A 13,343-nucleotide genomic window follows, 5' to 3' on the forward strand; every position below is an offset into this window, starting at 1 on the left:
ATCATATATCATAAAATAAGTGGTCAAAAGTCCCATCAAAACAAACTTGGCACAAATAAAATTACTGATCAAAGCGCAAAAAATTAGCCCTCATACAGCCCTGTATACAGAAAAATAAAAAAAAGTAATGGGGGACATAATACAGCAAATTTTAAAGGAGTACTGTAGTGGAATATAACTTATCCCCTACCCGTCCGACCACTGGGACCCCCCGCAATCTCCTGTTTGGGGCCACGGCAGTCTGCAGGAAGGACCGTGGCGCCTGGACGGAATGGCCCCTTCCTGAAGACTGTTGCGGCCCTATACAGGAGATTGTGGGGAGTCCCAGCGGTCGGATTCCCTGCGATCTATAACTTATCCCCTATCCTTTGGTTATATTCCACTACAGTACTCCTTTAAAGCGTACCAGTCAGATCCCACAATTTTTTTTTTTTTTTAATACATCACTCAGTACCTAATCCTGACCATGTACCTCTAATTTTTATATGTCTAGCACCTTTATTTTTTATTACACTTTTAATTTAGCTCACTAGTCTGAATTACTCTCAAAGGGAGGGGGCGTGGCCTCACTGTGCAGGTCTCCACCCCTCCCTCAGCATGCTGTCTGCTCACATCTAACCTAGCATTAGCAAAACTACAATTCCCAGCTTGCCCTCACTGACAGTAGCGGGACACAAGCTGACAGTGGGAGGATTTTTCCTCCAGCTGTGAGCCCTGCTCTCACAGCTGTCAATCAAGGAAGTGTGTCCATGACGTAGGTGATGATGCATGGACGCAGCAGGACTAGTATGTGTCCAAGCAGGCAGGGGGGGGGGCAGTTGTTTGATTGGCTTTTTCAGTATGAACTACTGAAAATTTTCTAATGAAAGCAATTGCAAAACCTATTGGTTGAGCATGCTTTACCACATATCAAAAGTTTTTGTATCTGACAGTGCCCATTTAAATGGGCACTGTCATATCCAAAAACTTTTAATATGTTGTCACTGATGAAAAAACCTTATTTAATATGGCTATTTAAAAAAACTGCTTCTGAAAATCACATCACTATGGGTTCCCACAGTTACTGGGACACTAACCAGTCCTATGGCAGCATCAGGCTTGTCCACATGACAATGAAGGGACAAAAACACGACAGCTGCCTCCCGCCACTGATCACTGCCAGTAACAGGAATGAATGTGTATATATTATAGATATAGCAAGGCAATGCTAAAATTGGCCACGCAAAATACAAGCACTCATATGGCTTTGTGGATAACAAAATGAAGTAAAAAAAATTATAAAAAATTATGGCTCCGAGAGGAAGAAACCCCCCCCCCCCCCCCAAAAAAAAAAAGCAATAATAAAAATTGGCCAAAATCCGCTGTGGAAGGAGCAGAACCTAATCTAAGAGGTCTCCATTCACGGACAACAAACAGAAATGGTGCAAAAACTAAAAATAATGATTAACCCTTTATGGGGTTGAATGGCTATTCTTATTTTGATAGCTAATGGATGGCATTACATAAATTATAATCATTGTAAAAAAAATACATGCAACCATTACCTCTCAGTCAGACTATTGATTTTCATCAGGTCTTGAGTGGAAGTGGACTTGTTATTGCCAAGAAGTTGTTGCTTTAGGTTACTGATCTCTGACTCATAGTAGTCTCGTAAATCTGCCAAGTGCCGAGCATGCTTTTCCCTTAAACTTCGCCTGACACTATAAATTGAAAAAAAAAAAAAAAAAAAAACAGCATGAAAGTGAAAAAAAAAAAATTATAATAATTATATATACAGTAGAATCTCCCAATAGCGGACACTCACAGGGAATAAAAAAGTGTCTGCTTTTGGGAAATGTCCCTTATTGGGAAAAAAAGGCTCAAAAACCTTTCTAAATATCTAAATACTGTACACTCACCCCAGAGTGTAATTACCTATAAAACATGATGAAAAGCAACATTACAGCAGAATCTTCCAGTGCCGTTTAATCACCCCTTATCCCCCCTCCTCCCCCATCACTTCATCGCCCTTTATACCCTGTGCAATCTTGTGCCAAATTATCCCCCGTTAACCCCTGTGGCACATAATTTCCCCTTGATCCCCCCTGTGCCATTTCATTTCCCATTATTACCCTCTGTAAATTCATCAACCCCCTCTTTATGAAGTGGCAAAGGGGTAATGAAATAGCACGGGGGAGGGAATCAAGAGGAAATTATGTGGCACAGGCGTTAATGGGGGGAATGATTTGACACAGGGGGAATAAAGTGGCACAGGGAACGAGGGGGGGTGAATGATGTGGCCGGCGTATGTACAGAAGTATGAGACCACTGTTTAAACAGCGGTTTTCTGCTTCTGTGCTGGGGCCGCTGCAGGGGGTGCAGTGGGAGCCTAGGCCCCATGGGAGTCTGGGCCCCTTACTGGGGTATTGGCTGTACCCCCTGACGGCGACCCTGTGTACAAGGTAGGGCCGGCACATAAGCCTGGTTGTCCCCTATTGGGAGTGTTTTGTCCCCTATTGGGAATGTTTCGTCCCCTAATGTCCCCTATTTGGTGTGTCCGCATCCACTATTGGGAATGTCCCTTATTCGGAGGGTGCAAATACATTAATGGTCTTATGGGACTCTGCCGGGGAATTAAAAACTGTCCGCTATTGGGAAGTGTCCACTAGGAGATTTTACTATATATATATATACACACACACATACATACAGTCAGTCCATAAATATTGGGACATTAACACAATTCTAACATGTTTGGCTCTATACACCACCACAATGGATTTGCGATGAACTGAACAAGATGCGCTTTATCTGCAGACTGTCAGCTTTAATTTGAGGGTATTTAAATCCAAACCAGGTGAACGGTGTAGGAATTTTTAAAACATATGAAATCATAAATCAAACACTTTTTAATACTTGGTTGCAAATCCTTTGCAGTCAATTACAGTCTAGCATAGAATGCAAAGACATCAGACATTGCTGGGTTTCATCCCTGGTGATGCTCTTCCAGGCCTCTACTGCAACTGCCTTCAGTTCCTGCTTGTTCTTGGGGCATTTTCCCTTCGGTTTTGTCTTCAGCAAGTGAAATGCATGCTCAATCGGATTCAGGTCAGGTGATTGACTTGGCCATTACATAACATTCCACTTCTTTCCCTCTTTGGTTGCCTTTGCAGGATGCTTTGGGTCATAGTCCATCTGCACTGTGAAGCGCTGTCCAATGAGTTCTGAAGCATTTTGCTGAATATGAGCAGATAATATTGCCCAAAACAATTCAGAATTCCTCCTGCTGCTTTTGTCAGCAGTCACATCATGAATAAATACAAGAGAAGCAGTTCCATTGGCATCCATACATGCCCACACCATGAAACTTCCACCACTCTTCACTGATGAGGTGGTATGCTTAGGATCACGTTCCTCCTTCTCCATACTCTTCTCTTCCCATCAATCTGGTATAAGTTGATCTTGGTCTCATCTGTCCATAGGATGTTGTTCCAGAACTGTGAAGACTTTTTTAGATGTCATTTGGCAAACTCTAATCTGGCCTTCCTGTTTTTGAGGCTCACCAATGGTTTACATCTTGTGGTGAACCCTCTGTATTCTCTCTGGTGAAGTCTTCTCTTGATTATTGACTGACACACATACACCAACCTCCTGGAGTATGTTCTTGATCTGACCAACTGTTGTGAAGGGGGTTTTCTTCACCAGGGAAAGAATTCTTCAATCATCCACCACAGTGGTTTTCCTTGGTCTTCTGGGTCTTTTGGTGTTGCTGAGCTCACCGGTGCATTCCTTCTTTTTAAGAATGTTCCAAACAGTTGTTTGGGCCATGCCTAATGTTTTGGCTCTCTCTAATGGGTTTGTTTTATTTTTTTTCAGCCTAATAATGGCTTACTTCACTGATAGGGACAGCTCTTTGGATTTCATCTTGAGAGTTGATAGCTACAGATTCCAAATGCAAATAGCACACTTGAAATGAACTCTGGACCTTTTATCTGCTCATTGTAATTGGGATAATGGGGGAATAACACATGCCTGGCCATGGAACAGCAAGCCAATTGTCCCATTACTGTTGGTCCCTTAACAAGTGGGAGAAACATATGCAAACGGTTGTAATTCCTACACCGTTCACCTGATTTGTATGTAAATACCCTCAAATTAAAACTGACAATCTGCAGTTAAAGCGCATCTTGTTTGTTTCATTTCAAATCCATTGTTGTGGTGTCTAGGGACAAAAATGTTAGAATTGTGTCGATGTCCCAATATTTATGGACCTAACAGTATGCAATAGGAAGAAGGAAAAAAGGATCTCACCGCAGCACACAGAGTAAACGTGAAAAAATCTTGTTACTTATTCCATTGAAAAGCGTGTTTTCACAGCAAGCGATGTTTCGACCGGGCTCACCAAGTCATTGATTGACTGCTTGATAAGGACTGGTTGAGTCCGGCCGAAATGTCGCTTGCTGTGAAAACACTCTTTTCAATGGAATAAATCACAAGATTTTTTCACGTTTACTATGTGTGCTGCGGTGAGATCCTTTTTTGATATTTATATATACACACATATATATTTGCTGATGTCTAAATATTAAGAAATTGTCAGCATACTATTTAATCAATCTATATCAGCCAGTCATTAACGTTAACTTGGCAAATGACAATTAAGCTTTGCAATGACAAATCCATGTAACTGAATGCTTTGCTCTAAATTATATCTGAATACTCTATTTTTAAATATTTTTTTTTAACTTAAAGAGCCATTTCCCTAACAGAAGTTAGCCCTTTCCACACGATAGGAAATAACCAGCTAACCAGTTGGGTTCCAACCACTGGGACCCCCACCAATCCCGAGAATGAGGACTAAATTATCTTCAGATTAAAACTTCAGATTATGTGCACCATATGTGCGCTGTCAGTGCCCTATTCATTCTCTATGGAGCTGCGGAAAGTTGTCATGCTGCACAGAAACTATGCCTCTATATACACACTTATTTACAGCACCTATGTAATCTTTTGGATACAGTCAATAACCAAGCCTTCAGTACCTACATAGCACCTACTTGGAAAGCATTACAGGATGGTCCATAGGATAGATGCCAGAGGTGCTAGGCATATTGTTCTCTGTAGGTGGTAACGGCGATTGAGATATTGGGGAAGAAGCTAAACTGTTTGCTTCATCCTCGGTACAGTTCATTCTTTCATCACTGCAAGCGTCTCCATGACACAGCTGGTAGTCTATGTTTTTTTTCACTTTGTATCTAGTAGATTTCCAATGCTTATCACCTACTGCCAGACACAAGGGAGACCTATTTGATGAATCACCCAACAAAGATGAAGCATTAGATGTAGTCTCTTCATCATCATGATTGTAAGAAGGGTTTTCTAAGATAGAGTCAGGAGTCACAGGGGCTGTGTAGCTCTCACTACAGTGAGTAACAGGTTTGGAAAGCAAGGCATTGTGAAGAGGTTTTCTGTGTAGTGTTGGATCCAGTGTCAATACCTAATAAATAAAAGAGAGAAAACACATCTTAAATTCTATATAGCACAAAATGTCCCATGAAAAAAAGAGGGCTACAGAAATTAAAGGAGTAGTACAGTAAAACATAACTTATCCCCTATCCAAAAGATAGGGTATAAGTTATAGATGGCGGGGGGTTCGACCGCTGGAACCCCCTACAATCTCTTGAATGGAGCCCCGGCATTCTGCCAAAAGCAGCCACCCCATCCCCAGCAGACTGCCGGGGCCCCAATCAGGAGATCACAGGGGAAGACCCCCCACTACCACCACCACCACCATTTGTACTTTGTAATGACATCACTTATTTTATAACATAATCTGCGGGGGGGGAGTGGGGGGACATTTGTGGGGTAAAATTTAAAAAGAAAAACAAAAACACAATTTTGTAAGGTTTGGGGGCTTCTGTTTCTATGCAGTGCACTTTTCAGTAAAAATTACACCTTATCTTTATTCTGTAGGTCCATACGGTTACAAGGATACCCAATTTATGTAGGTTTTATTTTAGATTACTTTACTCCTGTACCAAATTATAACTCCATGCACCAAAATTAGTATGTTTAAAATTGACCCCTATAACTTTTTATTTTTCCACATATGGGGCTATACGAGGGCTCATTTTTTGTGCCGTGGTCTGTCGCTCTTATCGGTACCATTTTTGTTTTGATGGGACCTTTTTGATCGCTTTTTATACATTTTTTATGGTATTTGAAGTGACCGAAAATGCACAATTTTGGACTTTGGTATTTTTTATGTGTATGCCATCAACCGTGAAGTTTAGCTAACCTATATTTTAATAGTATATTTACGCACGCTGCGATACCACATATTTTTATTTTTTATTTATTTATTTTCTTTAGAAAAAAATGGGAACTGGGGGGTGATTCAAACTGTCATTGGGGGAGGGGTGTATTCACATTAATTCTTCTTATTATTTTTATTTCTTTTTACTTTTCAAATTTTTTTTCTATTTTTATACCATGCAATCTTTTGATTGCATACACTGCTCAATGTTGAGCTTGGTGCTCTGCTGATCCAGCCTATTGAGGCTGGAGGCAGCAGAGGATCATCGATCGGACGGCAAGGTAAGGGCATTGAGGTTTCACCGCAATGGTCCCGATCAGATCCGCTGAGCTAATCGTCACGTTAACCTAGCATTTTAGACATTGCGATCAACTTTCATTTCAGCGTCTAAAGGGTTAATTCCAATAGGCGATGTCCGGCATTAACCCTGGGTCCTGGCTTATAACAGTCGGGATGCACCGGGTTTGAAGCGTGCTCAGCTTGTGAGCATGCTTCAAACCCTGGTAATGGCACCAGGGCGTAAATGCATCCTGCATCCTTAACCCCTTAACCACCATGGACGTAAATGTACGTCCTGGTGCGGAGGTACTTTGCGCACCAGGATGTACATTTACGTCCTGTACATAACCGCGAGCATCGGACCGTGCTCGTGTCATGCACTGCAGGTCCCGGCTGTCAGCAGCCGGAGACCCGCCGGTAATGGCGAACATCACCCCTCACCTGCCTTCGCCGTCTCCAGGGGTCTTCTGCTCTGGTCTGAGATCGAGCAGACCAGAGCAGAAGATCGCCAATAACACTGATCAGTACTATGCCCTATGCATAGCACTGAACGGTATTAGCAATTAAATGATTGCAATAGATAGTCCCCAATGGGGACATAAAAAGTGTAAAATAAAAAGCAAAAAAAAAAAAAAATTAAGTAAAAAATCCCCTCCCTCAACAATAAAAAATTTTATTGTCCCTTTTTAGCCTTTTACCCACAAAAAGCATTAAAAAAAATTTATAAAACATATTTGGTATTGCCGCATGCACAAATGTCCGAACTATCAAAATATAATGTTAATGATCCCGTATGGTGAACGAAAACATTTTTTTTATTTTTTTTTTAAAGTCCAGAATTGCTGCTTTCTTTGTCAAATTTTATATATATATATATATATATGTATATATATATATATATATATATATATATATATATATATATATATAAAAAACATTTTAAAAAGTGATTTAAAAGTTTCATATACGCAAATGTGCTATTGATAAAAAGTACAGATCATGGCGCAGAAAATTAGCCCTCATACAGCCCTGTATACGGAAAAATGTAAAAAAAAGTTATAGGTGGTCAAAATAGGGCGATATACTGATTTTGTAAAAAAAAAAGTTTAATATTTTTTAAAAGCAGTACAATTATAGAAAAGTAAAGATGTGTATCATTTTATTAGTATTGACCCACAGAATAAATAAAACATGTAATTTTTACCGTAACATGTACAGTGTGAAAAAAAAACTCCAAAATTAGCAAAATTGGGGTTTTCATTTAAATTTCCTCACTAAAAAAAAAAATTTTTTTGGTACATTTTATGGTAAAATGAGGTGTTATTACAAAGTACAATTGGTCATGCAAAAATCACGCCCTCATATTGGTCTGTGGATGGAAATATCTAAGAGTTATGGATTTTAGAAGGCAAAGAGGAAAATATGAAAATACAAAAATGTTATTGGCCTGGTCCTTAAAGGACAACTGCAGCGGCATTACACTTATCCCCTATCCACAGGATAGGGGATAAGTGTTTGATCACGGGGGGTCCAACCGCTGGGACTCCCCGATCTCCCTAACGGGGCGCCGCCATAAGCGCTCATGGTGAGCGCTTAGGCGCGTAGCGTCGACCTAGAGGTCGACGGTGACGCCCGGTCTCCTCCCTGTCCCCATACAGTTCTGTGGGGGATGCGGGGAGGCACGAATGCTGCCTCCCCGCCTCTCCCATAGAGATGTATATATGCTGCGGCTGGCACGCCCCCTGCACAGGACAGCCGCGGCCCCGTACAGGAGATCGCCAGGGGCCCCAGCGTTCGGACCCCCCGCGATCAAACACTTATCCCCTATCTTGAGGATAGGGGATAAGTGTTTGTAACGCTGCAGATGTCCTTTAAGGTCAAAATGGGCTTGGTCCTTAAGTGGTTAAATAACAGGATGCAATGGGTTAACCACTGAACTGTTCTCCTCATATAAGTTTCTTTCCCTTTGACTTTTTCCTAGCCACTTTCCTGGTTTAACTGTTATAAACTGTTTTGTTTTTCTCAAATAGGTTTTTGTTCTTTCCTGACACTGAAATATCAAGAACTTGTAAGCTTGTTGTTGTTTTGCACATTTCAGTATTTATCTTTAATTCTGTGGCTCCAGATGGTAATGCTCGTCAATCAATAACATGAATACATGTAAGAAGAAACTTACTCATCAGTGTATACTGCCCGTATCACCCCAATCCTGTCTGCAACTGAAATATCCTACTGATCGTGAACATCATTTCCATTCTAATTTCACATACTGCTGAACCATAAGTACACTTTTTATCTTACTATACACAGTAAATGCATGGCAATATGATTCTTACCTCTGGAGGATGAGTGTGCTCAGAAGGAGACAGAGGTTCCCAGGCAGGGCACTGTTCCCTGTCTCTTTGTTTCTGGTGATATATATCTGTTAGAGATGGAATCCTCAATTCTTTAGACTTAAAAAGAAAACAAAAGAATGGTATTGACACAAACTATAAAAAAAAAAGTGGATAGATAAATTCAATTTCAAGGATTGCAACCCTCTTTTATATCTGCACCATACAATGCACTTTTTTCCCCCCTAAACCTGGATATTGTTTTTTTAATGTGATCAGAACACCAACAGGACCTCTACTTTTGATTTAACCAACAGGGCACAACATTCCTATCGATCTTCTTAATTACTCAAAACCCCATTCAAAGAATTTCAAAAGGAAAACAAAAAATAAAATAAAAAAATCAATAAATGAAAAAACGAGAATAAAAGGCATGATGTCAATAGAACAATATAACAAAATCCTTGGTCTTCACTTTTTTTATGCTGTTCATTGTGATAACAAGAAATAAATACTGTAGGGAGGAAATCCAGCACTCCAAGAGGAAATATTACAAAATCTGTTTTGGTCAGACCTAGATAAAGGGTTTTCCGAAAGGCGTCAAGGGTTTTACGGACTTTTGTAGAATGCCAAAACTTGTTTTAATACATCTTTTTCAGCATTAAAAAGTGTAATCCTCAGACTTGCGTAATGGCCCACTACTTCTAGACAGTCTAAAATTGTGCCAGATTTATCATAGTGGCTCAGGCTGTTGGATAAAATATGACATATATTTATATGGGCTAGTCGAAGTGTAGTCAAAAGCAAACTACACCTTCCCCACAAAGCCACACCCCTTTCCGATAAACAATACCATGTGAGACACAAAAGTGACCAAAATGGGTAATCCTTTCTTAAGTGAATGAAATATACTGTAGCTCTCTGTACAGCCAGATAGACGAAAGTGGTGCCCCACCAATAATAAAATGCTGGTATCTCCTAGAAATATGCTATTTAAAAGAGAATCTGTCAGTCCATCTGCATGCTATGAACGGCAGACATGGGCTGACAGATTATGAGGCAATAAAACAAATCCTACCTTCTTTTTTATTCAAGCCGATGGTCTGTTCATGTCAGATAATCAGATTTTTTGTCTGGGGCTCACATGTCAAAGAGGCGGTGCCAAGATGCTGCAGTCTCCCAACTTCTGCTCTCTCCCTGTTGTGCAAGATTAAAATACAGGTCTTGGCTCATAACACCAAGTCTACAAGTCTACAGATCGCATGTCTACACCATGCTTTTTGTGGGCAGTGGCGTCACTGTGCATGAGCCGTTATTAGTATGCAGGCATGCAATCTGTATACAGGAGTGCTGTGAGCAGGGAGAGAGGAAAAGCCAAATCAATAGCTCAGCCCTGCCTCTTTGGCAATTGAGCCCAGGACTAAAACCTGATTTTATGACTTACTAATAGGCAATCAGCATTACAAAACATAGAATTAATTTTATTGCCCCATGTCTGCAGGTCATAGCAGGAAAATGGGTTGACAGATTCTGTTTATGTAGAATACATACCTCTTTGGGAGAAAAAAGTTTTTGGAGTCCAGTTTCAAAGTTTTCAGGCAAAGGATGGTACATCTCCTTTTCATCCATCATCCAGTATGTAAACCCTATTAAGAAGCAATTGACCGTTTCATGGTTTCCATTTTAAGCCAAGACATGCTAATCTAGAATACAAGTAATGTTATTATCTGAAGATACAAGTGTCATATTTACCAGATCCACCAGAGAATAAAGAATTTGCACTTTCTGTCCGATTGTTGAGGTAAAATGCATTTGACGAAGCATCCGTATATTCAAGCTGAAATACATTTACAAAGAATTCAAACAAAAATAAAAAAAATTATATATTTTAGATTAGCCAGGTAGATCACGGTAAATAGCAGTCAGAGACATGCTGCTCAGACATGGCTTTACATAAGACCAAAACACAGACATTTCTGGTCCATTGTTTTCTGCGTTTGGAGATTTTAAAGCAAATCCTAATAAAGCCTGAATATTTTATTCACCCCACAAAACTGAACTACTTTCTTTTCCCTACACAGACAATCGATTTCAGTGAGTGCTGTGTAATGCTTGATTTTCCCTATGGTTGTGCTACAAAGAATTTGGACATTTAGGCTGGGTTCACACTACGGAAATAGGATTCCACTGCACAGTGCACACTATGAAATTTTAGCGATGGAATCTGCACCGAAGACACTGCCTTCTATGAGGATGACAATGTCCACGTGGTCATAGTGCCGACTGATTCAGTCGGTGCTGGGTACACTCTGAACCTCCAGATATAGAGACCGTCACAAGGTAAGTTGAGGATTTACGTAAGAAAAGTGAGCAGGATACAGTGAGGTGGCATAATTTAACAAAAGAAGAATCTACTGTGTTACGAGAATTACAGTCTAATAAAGACATTCCTATAAAAGCTGCAGACAAGGGCGGAGCCCTTGTAGTTATGGACACCTCACTCTATCTTAATGAAATTATGAGGCAGTTATCCGATGGGTTGGTATATCAAAAACTAGACAAAGATCCCTTACCTAAAATACAATCATTTATTCATGGCCTGGTTGAACGGACTATTAATGATATTATTATTGATGAAGAACGTAAGTCTTTTTTGATACAATTGCACCCTAGAATACCTGTTTTATATTGTTTGCCCAAAATACACAAGAGTCCTCCCGGGAAACCTATTGTTTCCGGGAGGGACTCTGTATTCGCTCCATTGGCGATCTATTTGGATAAGGTGTTGAGAATACATGCTACAGGTGCAAAGTCATATATACGTGATACAACGGATTTTATCAATAAGATACAACAAATATCATGTGCAGCTGAAAGTTTACTTGTGTCATTTGATGTGGTCAATCTATATACTTCAATTGACCACACAAAGGGAATCCAGGCGGTCAGAAATTGTCTTTCAACTACAGATTTGAGTGAAGGGGCCAGTTCCTTTGTTCTGGACATTTTGGGGGTCATCCTCAGACAGAACTATTTTCTGTTTGGGGATGACTACTATGTCCAGAACAGCGGAACGGCAATGGGGCCCAATGTGGCCCCAACGTACGCAAATATCTATATGACACAGATAGAGGAACAATATATTTACATGTCACCCCTGTTTACAGACTTGGTTCAGGTATATAGATGATACCTTTGTTATATGGAAGGGAACACGTGCTCAATTAGATCAGTTCCTCAACGAACTTAATGGAATATACGCGGAATTACAATTCACTATGGTTGTGTCGAGGGAATCTATTCAGTTCCTTGACACAACCATAGAGAAAAAAGAAACCTCTTTGACCTCTGATCTATTTGTTAAAGAAACGGATAGAAACAGTTAATTTGTTTATGACCGTTTTCATCCTCGTCCTACAATAAAATCTCTTCCCTGGAGTCAATTACTAAGAGTCAAAAGAATAGTCTCAGATCCTACCAAACTAGGAACTAGAATTGAGGAGATGTGTGCTAAATTTGAGGAACGAGGTTACCCTAAATCGCTGTTGGAGAGCAATAAAAATAAATTATCCAAAACTCCTAGAAATTCACTATTACAATCTAATCCTAAAAAGAACATGGAGAGGATACCATTTGTATCAAAATATACCCGTAATAGCCATAATATAGCTAAAATAATCCGCCGCAACTGGATATTAGTAAGTAAAACATTAGGTCTAAAAGAATACCCAGTTATGGCCTATAAAAAAGGCAGGACAATTAAGGATAGTCTTATTAGATCCGACATTAGCAGTTTGAAACAACAGGTTGGACAGACTTTTCTTTTGCCCCCCAAAATGGGTAATTTCCCATGTAGATCATGTAGTCATTGCAACAGCATCCTGAAGGGGGACACTTTTTCTCACCCATTGACAGGTGAAATATTCAAGATCAATGGGCACTACACATGCAGATCGAGTTATGTAGTATATATGTTGCAATGCCCTTGTGGGCTAATTTACATTGGCAAGACGATAAACGAATGTAGAATTCGACTTACTGGACATAAGACTTCAATTAGAACTGGGAGATTAGACTTACCCATTCCAAAGCATTACCTTGAACATGGACATAATATTACCGTATATACTCGAGTATAAGCCGAGTTTTTCAGCACGATTTTTCGTGCTGAAAACACCCCGCTCGGATTATACTCGAGTGAACTCCCCCACCCGCAGTGGTCTTCAACCTGCGGACTTCCAGAGGTTTCAAAACTACATCTCCCAGCAAGCCCGGGCAGCCATCGGCTGTCTGGGCTTGCTGGGAGTTGTAGTTTTGAAACCTCCGGAGGTCCGCAGGTTGAAGACCACTGCGGCCTTCAACATCATCCAGCCCCCTCTCACCCCCTTTAGTTCTGAGTACTCACCTCCGCTCGGCGCTGGTCCGGTCCTGCAGGG

The 13,343-nt window shown here is 40.4% G+C and overlaps 1 protein-coding gene across 10 annotated transcripts in view; it reads right to left on the bottom strand.

Annotated features, from left to right (window-relative positions):
* MPHOSPH9 (M-phase phosphoprotein 9) overlaps positions 1-13,343 on the bottom strand; it is an 87,595-nt gene that overhangs the window by 35,731 nt on the left and 38,521 nt on the right. For all 10 annotated transcript variants that reach the window (XR_008847171.1, XM_056535763.1, XM_056535798.1 and 7 more), the window contains 5 exons: positions 10,660-10,744; positions 10,459-10,553; positions 8,911-9,027; positions 5,037-5,476; positions 1,545-1,700 (listed from right to left, as the gene is read on the bottom strand). Coding sequence is in view for 9 of the 10 variants with exons in the window: in XM_056535763.1 (XP_056391738.1) it covers positions 1,545-1,700; positions 5,037-5,476; positions 8,911-9,027; positions 10,459-10,553; positions 10,660-10,744 (893 nt within the window). In the remaining variant the exon portion in view is untranslated. The remainder of the gene's footprint in view (positions 1-1,544; positions 1,701-5,036; positions 5,477-8,910; positions 9,028-10,458; positions 10,554-10,659; positions 10,745-13,343) is intronic.

This window comes from Hyla sarda, chromosome 1 (assembly GCF_029499605.1).
Source record: "Hyla sarda isolate aHylSar1 chromosome 1, aHylSar1.hap1, whole genome shotgun sequence".
Lineage (NCBI taxonomy): Eukaryota > Metazoa > Chordata > Amphibia > Anura > Hylidae > Hyla > Hyla sarda.